Raw genomic sequence first — 17,388 nt, 5'->3', positions numbered from 1 at the left:
CTAGCACCACTATCCCTCTAGTAATTTACAGGGGTATCCAAAGAGTTTAAAAAAGGGCATTAATATTTATATCTCATGGAAGGATATATCAGCAAGACTAGTCTATTTCAAAGCTTTAGAATTCTATGCTGACTCTGATTACAATGCACAGGCTTTTAGAACATATTCTTACCTTTCCTGTCCAGCCTACCCCCTTCCAGATGCAGAAATACACTAAAACCCAGGCAATTGCTAGAGTAATTGCTAATGGCCAACGGATCTGGCCTGGTTTTTCCAATCCATCTGTCATTTGGTGCATGTTACGTCTAAAATCAAAGAGGAAATGTATAAATTTCTTGAACTTAGCTGACCTTATACATCTAGTAAGAAATTAACTGAACATATTCATTGGGATGAGGAAAAGATTTTTCTCAACTTACTCCCAGAATTCCAAAACAGCACTTGTCATGTTGGTGGTATTTGCTATACTATAATTTGAGAAACAGTGGTCTGTGTTCCAAGGGTTGTTACAGTGTCTCCATGGAAGATTCTAATTAAAAAGAATGGGGAGAGAAGAATAAAAACATCAATGTTTTTAAAGTTATCTTAAGAGCTAGCAGCTAGTATATCGTGCTTGCTTAGAAATGAAAGCCAATGTTAAAACTAAGCTGTTTTCAATTTTTGAGGACATTAAGCTTCCGCAGGATTCATGCCTGTCAAGAATTATATTCTGTTTTAACTTTTGTCTCTTAAATGTTCTTGACTTTCATTATTATATATGCATGCTTCTGAAGACACACAGTACATTATTGGACATGAAGAGTGGCACGGATCTAATCTTTTCCCAGAATTTCTGATTTACTCTTCACAATTAGGGTGAACTAAACATGCTTTCTTTTTCTTTTAAAAAACTGAAACAAAAAATTAACTTGAGTTGAGTGTTTCTTTTCCTACTAGCATTTTCTCTCAGACCCATTTCATATGTTACTCTGGTGAAGGCTGCCGAAAAGACTTTGGGCCTTGCTCTACCACTTTATGTGTCCATTAGGAATGTGTTGGTTGTGAATTCCTAGGCAAGCACATCCTGAAACAACTAGATTGCAGGTCTCTGTAGGAATTCTGCATCACAACAAATTTGTGTGATGTGGCCCGAGTCCTGACTTTAACACACTTTATAATAGCAGGTGCTAGCCTGCTAGCCACCTGGAACCACTAGAAAGCACAACTCACACCTCTTGCATTGAAGATGGGGGTCAGAAAAGCCCCTAGGGCTGACAGGATGTGATTATGTGTCATCCATTTCAGGGACTTCATATATAAAAAAATGTATGGCTGCCCCTATGAACCCATGGAGGAAGCCATCAATCATGTGCTGTCAATCCCAGGGACAATTCTGGCCAAATTTTCAATGGGTATGGCAGCAGCTGTGCTTTCTAGCTGCTGCAGACAGCTAGTATCTGTTTAAAAAAGAAAGAGGGAGAAAATGTTTAAAAACCAGCACTTGAGGCACTTTTTATTGTAAAAAATATTAAATCTGTGCAGGGGGAAATGCACACAGATACTGGATAGAATACATGTATTGGTGAACGCATGCAAAAGACAAATTAACCAGAACAAGACCGACACATCCATTCCTGCTGCCCATGCAGCTGGGGTATGGCTGTACTGGACCCATGCAGCTGTTTTAAAACAGGGGTTGTGTGAAATATAAATGGAACCCCAGCCAGCCATCTGGTTGCTGCATTTTTGGACCAATTGAAGTTTCCAAGTCGCATATAGAGTTCCTTGTAATAATCCAGTTTGAAAATTACCAGAACCTGGAATACCATAGCCAAATCATCTCTGTCCAGCCAGAGCTGGAAAAAGGCACTCCTAGTCGCGTAGGCCAGTTGAGCCTCCATTGACGAGCAGAATCCAGAAGCCTTAAACTGTGGACCTGCTCCTTCCATGGAAGTGCAACCCATCTAGCTCCTGGATGTGAGAACTCAGGATGCATAACAGCTCTGTATTTTCTGAATTCAGCTTCAATTTATTGGCTCACATCTAGCCCATCACTATCTCCAAGCACAGGTTTAACATATCAACTGTCTCCCCTGTTTCAGTTGGAACAGAGAGATGCTGGGTGCTGGGTGTCATCTACACATTAAGGACACTTCACTCCAAATCTCCTCATGACAACTCCCAGAGACTTCATGTAGACATTAAATAACATGGAAGACAAGGTGGGACCCTGTGGGAAACCACAGAAAACTTCCATGACACCAAATTGCAGCCTCTCATAATGACTTTCTGGAAATGGCCCTGGAGTTAGGAGTGGAACCACTGAAGTACAGTGCCCCCAACCTCCCTGAGAGGCTCCAGAGTGATACTGTGGCCAACAGTATCAAAAGCTGCTAAAAGATTGAGAATTAGCAGGGTCACACACCCTCTATCTTTCTCTCCAAAAATGTAATCAACTAGGGCAACCGAGGCAGTTATAGTGCCATGGTCAGGCCCGAGGCCAGATTGGAATGGATCCAAGGAATCGGTTTCCTCCTAGCATGCCTGAAGTTAGACCACCACTACCTTCTCAAGCATATCAAGGGTATGGTCCCTGGGTGCAGGGAGGTCTTTTTAAGGAGGGAAACCTCAAATACCTCCTTTCAGTGAAGTATTAATCTCTCCCTAAGCCCACCTAATTAACCTTCTATGGCTCGCTCTAAGAAGATAAGATGTGCAAGAGTCAAGGGGGCAGGTGGTCGGCTGCACTTCTTCAAGAAGTTTGTCCAGATTAAGAAAAAACAAAACAAAACAAAAACAAAAAAACGCAAACACCATTCACCACTTGAAAAAACTCTGCTGGGTGGCTACTTGCAGATGTGATGGTAGTGGAGAAGTAAGCTTTCTTTGCCACCATCATTCAGTAGGCAGGGTGGTGTGGTTGGTTACAGGAGAACATGCCCTAGAGTTTTAAAATAGTTGTATTCCACCTCAAGGTTGGAGACAGTAAAGAAATAGTTAAAAATAAATATATGGACCTGTGGAATAGAGGAAGGCCATTGGTATATGAACTTCTGGCTGCCTCTGAAAATTAAAGTTATATATTATGACAGTATGTTGCCAATATGTGTTTTATGGACCAAAACATTATAATACCTGTTGGAATAATAGAATCTCAAAATGCTATGGGTGGAACTTTCAGTGGTCAAGGAACCAGTATGACTTCTTAGTAACGCTATTAGGTCCTAATCTATGTCCATACACAACTGTTGTTCTCCAGTTTCAAGTTCATCCAATTTAAATCATTTCCCCCCTTATCACCAGGGCTTAATTGTAGCTGGAACTTGCCGGAACTCAGTTCCGCCACCTCTCAGGTTGGTGCCATTGCTATTCTAAACGAGGGAGGTGTTCATGGTGAGTCCTGGCACCTCTTTTTCTAGAAAAAACAGAACTGCCTATCACCCTATTTCTTTCTGAAAATATACATATTTTTAAGAAGCTGTCATTTAGCCAGAATTATACAAAGTATATTTTAATAACTACTTAGACTACAATCAGAAACAAATATATTAAACAGCTTAAGCTGGTTCCAGTCATTGCAGCATGATTCATAGAAAGAAGTGGATGTGGCAATAATGGTAAGAAATAAATCCTTTTAAAGGTGAGTTTCTGAAGTAACTTAGGAGCTATCAATCATTCAATTTATTGTATATAACCAAAGGCCTTCACAATGAACAACAGATGGCAAAAGTGAAGCATACTGTACTTCTAAAATCACACAACATAACCTATAAAAGTCTACAGTGTGAAAGTCTACACCATAAAAATTTACAGCATTACAATGCATTAACATAACTGGAGTGAAACGTCTTAGCTGCCAGAGCAAATTTGGCTAGAATGGTTAAAGGAATGTTGTCTGAAAGACAACTCACATTGGCTTGTATTCATGGACCATATAATTCTCAGGGAAGGTTTTCTTTTTATGTTGTATCTGTACTTGTTTCTTGTCATGCTGACAAATTAGTGTGTATACATGCCTTTCCATTCTCTCCCTGTTGCTGCTGTAAGACTGGGATGGGGGAAGAAGGCAAGCTGGTTACCCTTGCAGGTGACAAGGGACCAATGATGTAGGCAGGTGAGTTACCAAGGCACAACACAGAAGCCAGCAGAACAAACCCTTTCTCAGCTCTCTTCTTGCTGTACACAAAACTTGTCATCCCCCCCATCTTCCTCCACTAGCTCTACTCAAACTTTTGTCAATACCATCATTTGCCCTCTCAATATTTTATTTCTCCATCCCTGCTTTACTCTCCCTCTTCCATTTCTCAAAGGAGTCCTCAAATATTGTGTTACTCCTGGTACCATGTGCTGTCTTCTACATGAAATTCCAGATTCAATGTAGTAACTGTAATTTAGAAGAGATATTTAATAGCAAGCTAACACCTATATTTGTATAACATTCTTCAGTGGACCTTCTATAATGGAACAAGCTGACAGGCTTGCTGTTAAGAGTCTATTCATCTTAAATATACATATAACTGCAAATGTAGGAGGGCTGCAGAATAGAAGAGAAGAAGAGGCATGGAAATGCAGTGCAAGGGGAGTTGAAGAAAGGAGGGAGGAGGGAAAAAATTGAAGATGAAAATGGGGGAGTGCAAAAGCGGCTTAAAAAAGAGTGTAGGAGGCATGGGAATGGGGGTTAAAGGGGCTTCAGAATGGGAGGGATGGTGGCTTCATAACTGGTCTGAAAGCGAAAAGGATTGTTAGTAGCAACAATGTGTTAGAGGATGATGATGTGGGAGGTTTACCTGTGTGCAACCGAAAGGAGAAGCTGAAATGATTTGTTCATTAGGTAGATAATTCAGCAAGTAAAGTAATTTGTGAAGTAGTTCGTGGGGGATTGATGAGAGGAGTGAGCAGGGGGGCAAAACTCCCCTATGTAAATAAATAAAATGATATATTATTATTAATATTATTATATCAGCTAATCAAGCTAGGCTGTAATGAGGGTTTTTTAAACATGAGAAGAAAGATCACTTACTGTGGTGAAAGAGTTGTATAAGTAATATATGGCCCAGGAAATAATAACAATGTAGTAAATATTAAGCCAGAAGGACAGGACAGCAGCAGCTAATCCCACACCTATAGGGGAAAAAGCATATCAGAGCATATCAGGACTCATATTCTTAGCAGGTGAGTTTCAGAATATAACAATAATAAGTACATTTGGACTCATTTTGGAGGGATTTAAACCTAAATAAGACAAAATTGCTATGTGTTTTTGCGCACTTATACTAAGATGAAAACAGTTCTGAGAAAGTAGTGGTCACGTGAACTGCAGTTTGAGGTACCAGTCTTCTTAATGAGGGTTGAAGAGCAGCACATAAAACTACACTTTCAGTTTATGCTTCTACAAAGTCTGATAACATTTTGCTATGGGCAGGGAGCAACCATGGGAAGGAGGAAGACATATCACAAGAAGTGTGGCTATGTGCACTACAAGTAAGCAAATTAGGGTTGTTGGGCAAAGGAGAGAGAGTTCATCTTTAGAAAGCAGTGTTCTGTTGCCAAATGAAATAAGGGTTCTGAATGTTTAGCCAGCCTACAGCTGGAAAACAATATACTGAGAAATCGAGACTGAGGATAATACATTGTAACACTGGCCATAGTCAAGAGATGCGTATGGAAAGAAAAATAGGATAAAGGGTGGAGATGCTTGGGATTAAATTCCAGGACTACCTGGTGTGGCATTTGCCCATTCCTGAGGAAATAAGACTGTGCAGGAGGGGGGAAAGGGTTAACAAGCTGACCAATAGGAAGCCGGAGCGGAGCTTATGGGCTTTAAGACACAGCCCAAGGAAACAGTTTGGCAGTTTAGAGTTGGCAGTTGGGAGTGGGAGTTGGTGGTTGTGAGGGTTGGTGTGTGGAAGTTGGTGAGGGTGAGGTAGAGGAGTTAGAGTGAGATAAAGACAGGGTTGAGATTGAGAGGATAACGTGTAACAGTATATCTAATATCAAAAGCTTGTTGCTATTTGAAATAAACTCTTGATTATTTGTTTAACTTAAAACCTGACTGAGACTCAGTGATTTACCAGGGGATCCTGGTTGGTGGCAGCGGAGCAGTGGTGGCACAGGGCCAATAGTCTGTGAAACGACCGGGGGTGCTGTGTGAACACCACACCTGGTTATTCTGTCTATCTTTCTCATATAGACAAAGTTTACACTGACTTGTTGTAAAAGTGCAATTTCAGAGTTATGTAAACATCATTTTATTATTTCTTTTGCAATAAATATTCATTGGTTTGGAGCATCATTTAATATACTTAAATAACTTTGAATTCTTAGTCTAGAAAAAGTGGGTGAGTATTAAATTGATCAAAGAATGACCTGAATGTTAACACCTACTATGGTATTTATAGCAATGTATTTAACTCAACTGTACCTTTGAACATTGGAGCAAGCTTCCAAACTCCAAGACCTCCTATGGATGTGTATTGCCCAAGTGAACATTCCAAAAGAAACAGGGGAACTCCAGCAAAAATCAAAGTAAGGAAATACGGAATCAGGAATGCTCCTGAAAGGAAAGAAAAAATGAGCAATTATACTGAAAACCAACAAATGTATCATTAAGCAAGAATTCAACATTCATTTTTCCTTTAAATGCAGCAGAAGGCAAATGTACACTATTTGCCTCCTTCTACCCAGTTATAGAGAACTGTCTCCAAGGAGAATTGCTAGAGCCTAAGCTTCTTTACATCTATAAGACAGGCTAAAGTTAAGCACTTTTCAATACCACTGATTTCTAGGTGAGACACTGTTATGATCAGGTCTCTTAGCTCTAACAATTGTGAACTAGTTGCTCTAGGTCTCCTCTGATACTATTGCCCTAATCGTATGCATGGTTAGGGATGCGCTTTGCTGTTTTGCAGTGTGAGCTTGAGTCACATGTTACAAAGAATGCTTGCACGTGAGTTTCTGCCTCATTGTTTCTGATAGGAGCAGACAGTCTTTACCAGCAGTTAATACCACCAGGAGGGTCTTGCTTTGTGTCACAGCAAAGAATGAGCTACTCTTGCTACTGAGCACCCTGACCTAACCTTGACCTGGCTGCAGAACCTAGCCTTTTGGTGCCATACTTAGTCGGAAGAGATGGCTTTCCTGTTAAAGGCAAAAGCAGGTGTTTTCATAGTAAAGAAGGCATATCCTTTTGCTAAAACCTAGCTGCTGTGGCCGCTGCCAAGTATAACAGTATATCATGGTGACACTCTGAATGGGGCAAGGCAAACGATAAGCAGAGTGGTCCCAGTCAGCCTCTTTGCTCTCCTCCAAATGGATAATGAGGAAAGTGTTCTTCTGCCTTCCAAAACAACCATATGGGAACTCAAAATACGTATATTTTCATCCTTCACTGAAGTGATCTCTGATCGTGGCCAAGGAATGCAGTGTGCAAGTAGTAAAATCTGTTTAGCATGCCCTTCCAAAAAGCATTATCATGCAGTTTGAAGACCTGTATTAAGAATTTCAGCCTGTTCTCCCTTCTCTTCTCTGCTGCTGGTCTTGTAAGATTAACGGGAAGTAGTGGATTCTGATCAAAAATATTTAGCACTTAATTACATAAACTGAAATAAGTACCTCCTCCATTTTTCCCACAAAGGTATGGAAACCGCCAAACATTTCCTAAGCCAATCGCATAGCCAACACAGGACATAAGAAAGTCAAATCTCCCCTTCCAGGTGTCTCTGTCTGGAAGATCTCCTTTTTTCTTCTGCACCTTGACCACCAGTGTCTTAGGCTTGTCATTGGTGATTGAGGCATCACTGAGTTCTGTGGAGATTTGTCCATCAGCTACTTTTGTTCCATTTGTTGCCATGTCTCTAGGTTTAGATGGAGAGGCTCTCGCAGCTGGACGAGAAATGTCAGCACCAGTCCACGTGGACAGCAGCTTTGCGGCTGTTGACTTCCCAATCAAAGCTTGATGGGGTTGCTAAAATAACAATGGAGGTGATGCTTGAGTGTGTTAAAATCCAAACAGGTATCTTGTAATAGGTGTCCGTATTGATCTGCAAAACAAGACCAGGAGACTTTTTAAATTGGGCCTTACACAGAAATGATCACAGTTAAATTCAAACCCTTTCCGTAACCTGAATGTATTTTCAGATTGTGCCCTTGATCACAATCAGCCATGAAAGTGTACTTTTTATCTAAATATAGGAGTCCTTCTTGGAATGAGTGGGAGTTTAACTCATGACATTTGTCAACACCCAACAATTCACAAAACAAATGATGCATGGATAAACACAATGTTTTTCAAAATTACACAGGTGTTTTTTTTAAAAAAAGTTATGAAGCAAAAACTCATGAGCAAGTAACAATCATAAAATGAAGATGAAAGGCAGAAGCCCTATGGGTGAGGGGCTCCCAGGTTTCGGAAATAGACCAGTTGCCTGTTCTTGATGTGATTGCTACCTTCCTGAAGGAGCATGTACATAGCTTGGGAGGTAGACGTATCCTCAGTGCAGGAATGCTTCCTTCCAGCATTGGCTGGTAATCCAGCTATGGCTGTTTCTGGGGAGGGAGAGTTTGGCCATAGTGCTGCAGACCTTAGTAACCTCCAGATGGGACTACTGTTGTGTGCTCTACATGGACCTATCCTTGAGGTTGGTTCAGAAATTACAGATGGTGCTGAATGCTGCACCCTGGAATAGCTCTACATCAGCATATTACTGGAAACTGCAATGACTAAGCTCAAGGTATTATTATTTGTGTTTGAAGGAACAGGTAATAAATAATAATAATAATAATTTATTATTTATACCCCGCCCATCTGGCTGGGTTTCCCCAGCCACTCTGGGCGGCTTCCAACCGAATAGTAAAAACAGTACAGCATCAAACATTAAAAACTTCCCTAAACAGGGCCACCTTCAGTTGCCTTCTAAAAGTAAAATAGTTGCTTATTGCCTTGACATCTGCTGGGAGGGCGTTCTACTGAGTGCCACTACTGAGAAGGCCCTCTGTCTGATTCCCTGTAACCTCACTTCTTGTAATGAGGGAACCGCCAGAAGGCCCTTGGTGCTGGATCTCAGTGTCCGGGCTGAATGGTGGGGGTGGAGATGCTCCTTCAGGTATACAGGACCGAGGTTACCTGAAAGACTGCCTTATACACCAGCCAGATCACTGTGATCATCTAGAGAAGCCACACATTCCTTTATCTTCCACTTGATTCAAGGGTTTCAGCGTAGTGGCACTGATCTTATTGAAATTAGATGGACACCTACAATTCTGATGTTTTGTCATCTGTTGAAAACATTTTAGTTTCTCAAATGTTTTTAGATAATTAAATCTGTTTACTGTTAGTCATTTGGTTCTGGTTATGATTTTTATCAATGGTTATTATACTTTTTTAGTACCCACCACCACCATCACAATATCTTTCTTATGAATTAGGTGGTTTAACCATATAAACAAAAAATAAAACAAGTACTTGATAGATCAAATAAATAAACAATAAAACCTTTAACCTTTTCTCAAAGGTTGGATTTTAAAGGGTTAGCAAATCGTTACACTTTATGGACTGTTTAAGGCATTTAAACATACCGTAGGAAGCTGTCTTATGTTGAGTCAGAACTTTGACTGATTTAGATCAGTATTGTCTACTATGAATGGCAGTGGCTCAATAGGATTTAAATCAAGTCTTTCTTGGGCCTACCTGAAGATGCCAAGGACTGAGCTTGTGCTTTGCCACTGAACTATGACTGTTCTCCTTGTGGGGTTGTGGGAACCACTCACTGGAAAGCTGCTCCCATGCCGCTAGGACACCATTCAGTTGTGTCTCAAGCAATTATTTTGCTCTGCGAATTGATCATAATGCTATTCTTACTTGAACCGCATAAGAAACAAAGGGAAACCTTCTTAGGATTCAGGTCTAACTATGTACCTTAACTTGCATGTTCCCTTGATCGCTGCTGGATTTCTTTGGAGAAAAACAAACAGGCAACATGCATGCTAACAAGTATATGGTTAAGATAATACAATATTGTTTAATGGCATTACTAATTGCTTTTGTAGTACACATTTCAGGTAAATGAACCAAGGCAGAGAGAACCATCATAATCATAAGCTGAAATGATCACAAATGTTGTGATCATTTCAGCTAGTGGTTTATAATGATCACATTATTTTTATGATACCTTTGTCACGCTGTGTACTAATGGAAACATAGAATCGCTGAGTTGGAAGGGAGACCAAGGGTCATCTAGTCCAACCTCATACAATGCAGGAATCTCAACTAAAGCATAATGTCTGCTTAGAAACCTCCATCGAAGGAGAGTCCACCACCTCCCAAGGTATTTTACTTTGTTGCCATTTCAGATAACTCCCATGCAAAAAACCAGTAAATATTTATATTTTACAATGGACTGCACAGTAGCTGCCTATATAGCAATGAAACAGTTTTTTAAATAGAACGCAGACCCATAGGATAGTATCCAACTAACTCTACTCAAAGTAGACCTATTGGACTTAATAGACTTAAGTTAGTTCTGTCCATTAATTTCAATGGGTCTACTCTGAGTTGACCAGCATTGAATGTAACCCATGCATTTCAGCTTTCATTATTCGAAAGAGCTAGAAGATAAAATGAGTATTTAATATTAAACATATAATGAATACAGGCTTTGGTTTAAAACAATAGCTCAGTGAATGCCTACGGACAATTGTTGCACTGTCACTGATGAGGTGATAATATTATCAGTGATAAATTATAATCTAAATATATTAGCTTTTCAAATATAGCCTTCTGGTCATTATTTTCAATCAAAATGTCAGTAATCAGACCTCTTTTCAATAAATTCTTAGCTAAACTGTTCTGCCCTTTATTCTACAGTTGCATCTCAGAGAAGCAGCATTGTATTTAGACCAATCTTTTTGAATCTGCTGGGTAAAGAACAATTTAGCATGCTTGTACTTTGCATAGCTGCCAAGTTTTCCCTTTTCTCGCGAGGAAGCCTATTCAGCATAAGGGAAAATCCCTAAAAAAAGGGATAACTTGGCAGCTATGGTACTTTGTCCACCATTGCATTCAGCCACTGGCATCCAGCATTTTTAGAAATGTGTGTACCTCCATTTGAAGTACAACTATCTCTGCTTGTTGTGATTATATTACACAATCAAGTCCATTTTATACACAGAATGTGGTAGAGTAAGTCTTTGTAAAGAGAACTCATGCATTTTATTGGGACCAGCTCAAATTCTTATGAGATTTTCACGGGTTCTCTGTAGTCCTCAATGTGCTGGGCTTCCTTTGCTCATCATAATCCACACAAGATTAAATTTTCACTTTACTGTGGTGAACTTCCATTTTATTTTATTGTCTTGTAGAAATTGAATATTTGTTGCCTTTATCCCATTTGATCACACAGCATACAAAAAAGAAAATGGAAGGATGAGCCAATTAAGATGAAAATGAAAAGATGAGCTGATGAAATGGAAGAATTTCTTTCTTTTTTCCTTGCAAAGAGCATCACTTGCCTTGCAGTCATCTGGGTTTGTAAACATTGCTGATTCACAAGTTCAAGTAGAAATCGGTTCTTCGGGAACTGTTATATTTCCCTATGTATGCTGATGAAGTAAAGATAACCTCCCTTAACTTTTTGATTGTAATTGTAAATGTGAAAAAAGAGGGATTGTTGGAAAGGGGTTATAGTATTCAGATTCCACTTGAGCATCAACATTTGCTAATAGCATGACCCTATTCTTAGGGGCAATGACACAATATTTGCATTCCCAAGTTCACCCTAAGGGCCGTTCTTTCAAATTTGAGTTCAGAATATTCTGCCCTGCCCCCAATTCTCCTTTACAAAAAGGAGTGTAGATTTGTGTGTGCAGAATATTGAGATGCCTGTAAAAAAATACCCACAATGAATGTGAATTTCTTTATCTGGGAGAAATATTAATGGCATTACTGAATAATAGAAATGTGCCTGAAATAGCTAGTGCACAAATTTCTAGCACCACCTACTGATGAAAATTAGAAGCACAGTACATGGTTATCAAGATTTCCAGTTTTGTTTTCGAGTTTAAAATAACTGCAATATAAGTGCAATAAGTGCAATACTTGCTCAGATCTCCCAAATCACAAAATTTTAGTATGCAAATCATATTTTAATTGATTAGGTATGAGAATTATGCGAAAATCTTTGCATAACTTTGTCCAACTCCTTTGCATAAAGCTCTAGTTCCAAAATGGGACTTTTACCAAAATCATTAACCAAACCAAGATGTTATTTGTTGGGGTTTCCACCACAGTTCCTGTGAGTAGCACTTTGTATTCAGGATTTAGACAAAAACAGTGAAATTTTTGATAGAGCTGCTGAAACACGCACACAAGCTTTTGCAACAACTAGAAAGAACAAAAACAGGACATTTAGTATAGACTCAGCCCTATATGCAATGTTAAAATAACGCTGGGCTTGAGAAATAAGCACCAGAAAGCTCTAAAAAGGGGGAGTGAATGGCATACAATCCTGTCAAGGTTAGGGGAAACTTTAATAAATAAATTATGTCAGCACATTCATGTTTTTAAGAGGCAGGCACAGCCAAATAACAGATTAGCATTTACGAACTTAGCTCCATTAAAAATAAATAAATCTAATATGCCCTTCTACTGCTTTATGCTGCTCTTCTAAACTGTGCTATTTTCATGTTTTTGATTTTTTTAAAAATTCGAAACACATGTAGTAATATGTGTTAACAATCATTTATAAATAATAACCAGCAGCCCAGTGTGCAGGAAGTAAAATAACTTGAAACTACATTGGCCACAAAATTGAGAAGTTCACTGCTGCCAAACCTTAAAACAACCCTGTCTATAATGATATGATGAAAAGTCAAGGTAGGATGGGAAATGTAACTAAAATACCGGTAATAGTTTAATGTTGACCAATAAAAGCAAAGCTGTTACTGTACAACAGAGTCAGCTTTCATATACTTCCTCAGCTGCATGGAAATTGCTTCCCTGTTGTGTTGATTACAGAAGACCAGTTGTTTCATCTTCTGCGGTCTCCCCTCATATCCAACAGCCTTCAAACTCTTAATTCTGGACACAGAACAGTGTCATACAGAGATGGTGTTGAATATACTCATTATGTTGCTAGGACTTTCTATGGAAACATTAGATGCCGTGAGAGATAGATATTAGATGAACATGCTTGGGAAAAGACTTGCACCAATGAAACAAACATGTCCACACGTCAGGGTCCATGCTCTTAAAACAATGCCGTGGTACTGGTAGTTCAGAAACCCAGTACAGTTTTGTTATATGAAAGCAGGCATTTTTCAAGAAATTGCAGAAGTAGGAGAACTCATGTATATATTTGGTGGGAGTGCTCGACTGTTAACACAAGAAATGCTGACTGGAAATGCTGACAATCTTAAGGGAACTAATTTATCCCTCAGTTGCTTCTTAGAAATATGTTTGAAGGTAGCAATTCTGAAGTGAAATTTAAGGAATTACTAAAATTTCTGATAACTGCAGCCAGCACATCTACCCATTCCACAGAAGTGGAAGATACTCAAACCACTGGCTTCTTAAATGGTATTATTTGGTTTTGGAATTCCATTGAAAGCTTAACTCTTTTATTAATCAAGTCAAACATAAAAGCTTGAGGCCACCTGAAGTGCTCAAGTTGCTAGGAACTGATTAAAAAGAACTACAAAATGATTATATTTCAGACTTTAGTGAGAGCCATGAGAATTTTTTTAAAAAATATATATATCTTAGGTTGGAAATGAATATCCTGAATTAGAAAAATGTACATGGTCTTTACCTTTGCATGTCTTGAGAACCATGAAAAACTAGGCCTTTAGTTCCTGAGGCTACATGAACGCTTTGTCTCAGACTGCCCTGATTCTCTCCAGCTCCTAGCAGAAATAAACCCCAGGCTTCACTGTCATGTCTCTCTACAGCAATTCAATTACTGCTTCCACTCCCGTTGGCTGCTTTACTGCTACACGAGTGACTCTTTATATTAGCTGCAGCTGGGCTAGCTGGTGCCTAAAGGCACGGTCGGGAAGTAGCAATGGCAAAGACTTTGCATAAAGATGGAGAGTCAAAGCCTGTACGTTTTCTTCATATTAAGGTCATCTTTGCATCCACAGAGGAATACTATTGTCAATATTAGATTAATATTGTCCTGTCTTTTGAAATGGGAACTGCTAGTCCAGTCTCTCACATGTATGGAGGAAACACTTCGTAAGTTAGGGATACAAAGGCATTCGTTGCCTTTAAAATTAAGTGACTGTTTCTACCCTCAGTCTGTGTAGGATTGCCAGCTTGCAGCCCAAAGAGCCTCCCTTTAGTTTAATGTCGTGCCCCCACCCCAAAGGATGGTGGTTACAGTTTTCTTCCACCCTGCCCATCATTCAATCCACTTACACATCCTCCTTGTTTTAGGAAAACAGGAGATTACAGAGGAACAACTTTACCTGTAAATTAAATTATGCTTGGATTTAATGCCCCCCTCCAACACTTAGTTGTTTTGGATCCCTTTTGTGTGTGTGTGGGGGGGGGGGAATGACTAACAAATTTTAATAATAATAATAATAATAATAATAATAATAATAATAATAATATTTTAGTATGTCTTTAGATGCTTTTTAATGAAGTTATTCAGCTTTTACAAGGCTAGCTTACATGCTTTTACATGCTTAGCTTGTATTTCATGACTAGTGATTGCTAGAAGATGGGGATTAAGAACTGTTTTCCCCTGGGGTGGTTCCTTGAAGGACACTGGCTCGCCTATATGGGCACCCCAGATGCAGAGCTCCATGGCCAATAATGTATGTACAGTGCCTGGAATCACAGATAGACTGTTCTGCTGAAATAAGAGGAAACCAGAGTTTATAATTTCTGTCCCTCCAATACATAGAAGAGATAAGATAGGCTTAATGAGTCATAAAGCAGCTGCTCATTCTTGGCTGACCACCTATAAGAGGAAGACAAAACCTTAGGCTTCTCCCCCCCCCCAAAGAAGAAGTTGTATCAAGACATGGCACCCTGTAGCCTAACAGCATGTTAGAAAGTCAGTACTTCCAGAGGCAACATTGCCGTAATAAAATTAGACCATAGTACAGAGCATCCCCTCTGGTGACTACAAAGCACTAAAAAGATAACTTCCTCTCTTTTATGGCTGCGGGGATGCAGCAGCCTGCAGAGTCTGGCAGATGTAAAATGGGGACAGGCTTGCAGCATGTGGATGGAGCCTGCCTAACGGTTGCCCTTTGGCCCAGTCTGGTTTGTAGGAGGGCAAACAGAATTTGCAGTGTTAAGAAGAGTTTTGTGTCCTTAATACTGTACAGGCAGCACACCAGCTTGAACTGCAACGGCAACAAGCGTGTTTTTGAGGGTGAAAGATCCTCCCTGTTTCAGATGGGATGCTTCCCCTCTCCCAAATGCCACCACAGAGCTACCTAATATCGCCCTGAGGAATGAGAGAGAGAAGACAGAACAGGCAGCCCACTATTTAGCTCCTAAATAGTGGCCTGGCCTAGCCATCCCTCTTCTTTCTTTGGCCATTTTTTGGCCCTAAGTTGCCACCACAGGTTTACTCACAAATCATCTTTGCCTGAAGGGAAGAGTTTTCAAAAAGCCTTTCTCCCCCTGTAGCTTGTCTCCTGCCTTTTTATTATAGTTTTAATATATGAAGTTCTGTGCAAACTGCTTTAGAATGTTCACCTGAAAAACAGAATATAAACAACTTGAATGAATATAATGATCCTCACCAACTTTGTTGTGTGATGTTACCACTGGAAGCAAGCAAGCAGAACATATTTCCTTCTTCTAACTTTATTTCCTTCTCTCCTTCTTCTACATGTGGCAGGATTCATCTAAGTTTTATTCAGAGAAGACCCACTGAAATTAATGAACCTATATCACTAGACCTACTCTGAGTAAAACTTAGTTGAGTGCTACCCATGCTTTTTAGAGGCTGAAGAAAGGTTCAAAGGTTCCTGTGTATATCCCTTACAGGTAGGTAGCCATATTTTCCTGATAATTACTAATCAGCTACATTTAATTGCACCAGAGAAGGAACTTTGAATTAGAAATGTTTGTGAACCATTGATTGCCATTAGTCCCTGCCTGTATCCTAAGGAAGTTTCTACCACTCCACTTTAAATTCTCAGTTTAATTTATATGCAGATGACAGTATAACTTGCAAGGCACTCTGCAGATGTTGCTTGCTGGATGCTTTAAACACAAGCTGAGCTATCAGGCTGGCAAGTGCTTGCTAAGTGGTCCCAAAGTGCACATACAATCTACCCAGCATTCAGATGTGAATGCATTCGTTTTGTGTCAGCAATCCTTTGCAGAATACATCAGAAGAAGAAGAAAAGAAGAAGAAGAAGAAGAGGAGGAGGAGGAGGAGGAGGAGGAAGAAGAAAACTTCCAGAATTACAATCCGGTGTTGTACGGAGATTTAAATGGATACATGAGAATGCAGGGGATTTAACTGAAGTTGCCTTGTAAAAGGGGGTAATACAAGTTAATTAGACAAAAGAATTCAATTTTTTTTGACCTGCCAAATGATCCGCATGCTGTTAAAGCACATTCTCAGATTGTAAACTGCAGGTTCTTCTGAGAATGGGCCAAATATTCTTCTATAGTACAGAAATGATAGTTTCTTTCATATACAATTATTCAGCAAACAGCTTTAACATTTAATGCTTAGGGATCCTGAAAATACACATTTCCGCCTTTTAATTTCCATCTCTCAAATAGTTTTCCAGCTGTAGTGCTCCTATCTACCACCAAACATACTGCCCTTGGCCAACTAACTCTTCAGCTACCTTATACCCAAGATAGGAATGAATATTTAACATTGACTTCCAAGTGTGGGTGACTGCGTGAAGATTAAGGGGTTCTCTCTATCCATTACTCCATGGTTCTGAAAACCGAGGGTGATAGTCGAATTTTCCAGATAAAAGAAATAATGTTTTATCTGGAAAATTCGGCTTAAGTTGAGTATGAGGAGAAAATGTACTGAAAAATCTATTGTGATGGGTTGTATATTCAAAATTTGGGGATATGCATGAGTGTAAATTTATACATTTTACATTGCTCTTTAATCATTGGATTCTCTGATTTTTTAGCATATAACTGATTGTCTTCAAGTCTACCAAAGTCAATTCACACTTTGAACTGAGTTGTAATTACTGAAGAGATATGAAGGAGACCAAAATGTTTTGCCTCTGACAGTGAGTAGACTGTAGCAGCTACCAGGCATCCCCAAACTGCGGCCCTCCAGATGTTTTGGCCTATAACTCCCATGATCCCTAGCTAACAGGACCAGTGGTCGGGGAAGATGGGAATTGTAGCCTAAAACATCTGGAGGGCCAAGGTTTGGGGATGCCTGCTGTAGCATATCTAGCATTGCT

The 17,388-nt window shown here is 39.6% G+C and overlaps 1 protein-coding gene across 1 annotated transcript in view; it reads right to left on the bottom strand.

Annotated features, from left to right (window-relative positions):
• The window catches only part of SLC6A1 (solute carrier family 6 member 1), a 78,441-nt gene that overhangs the window by 18,872 nt on the left and 42,181 nt on the right, over positions 1-17,388 (bottom strand). Inside the window, exons 2-6 of the mRNA XM_035106213.3 lie at positions 7,591-8,018; positions 6,401-6,532; positions 5,000-5,100; positions 420-529; positions 173-305 (exon numbers count right to left, since the gene is read on the bottom strand). Coding sequence (XP_034962104.1) covers positions 173-305; positions 420-529; positions 5,000-5,100; positions 6,401-6,532; positions 7,591-7,828 — 714 coding nt within the window. The 5' untranslated portion in view covers positions 7,829-8,018. The remainder of the gene's footprint in view (positions 1-172; positions 306-419; positions 530-4,999; positions 5,101-6,400; positions 6,533-7,590; positions 8,019-17,388) is intronic.

The sequence above is a fragment of the Zootoca vivipara genome, chromosome 2, assembly GCF_965207765.1.
Source record: "Zootoca vivipara chromosome 2, rZooViv2.hap1.1, whole genome shotgun sequence".
Taxonomy (NCBI): Eukaryota; Metazoa; Chordata; class Lepidosauria; order Squamata; family Lacertidae; genus Zootoca; species Zootoca vivipara.
This window is presented reverse-complemented; position numbering and strand designations above follow the sequence as displayed.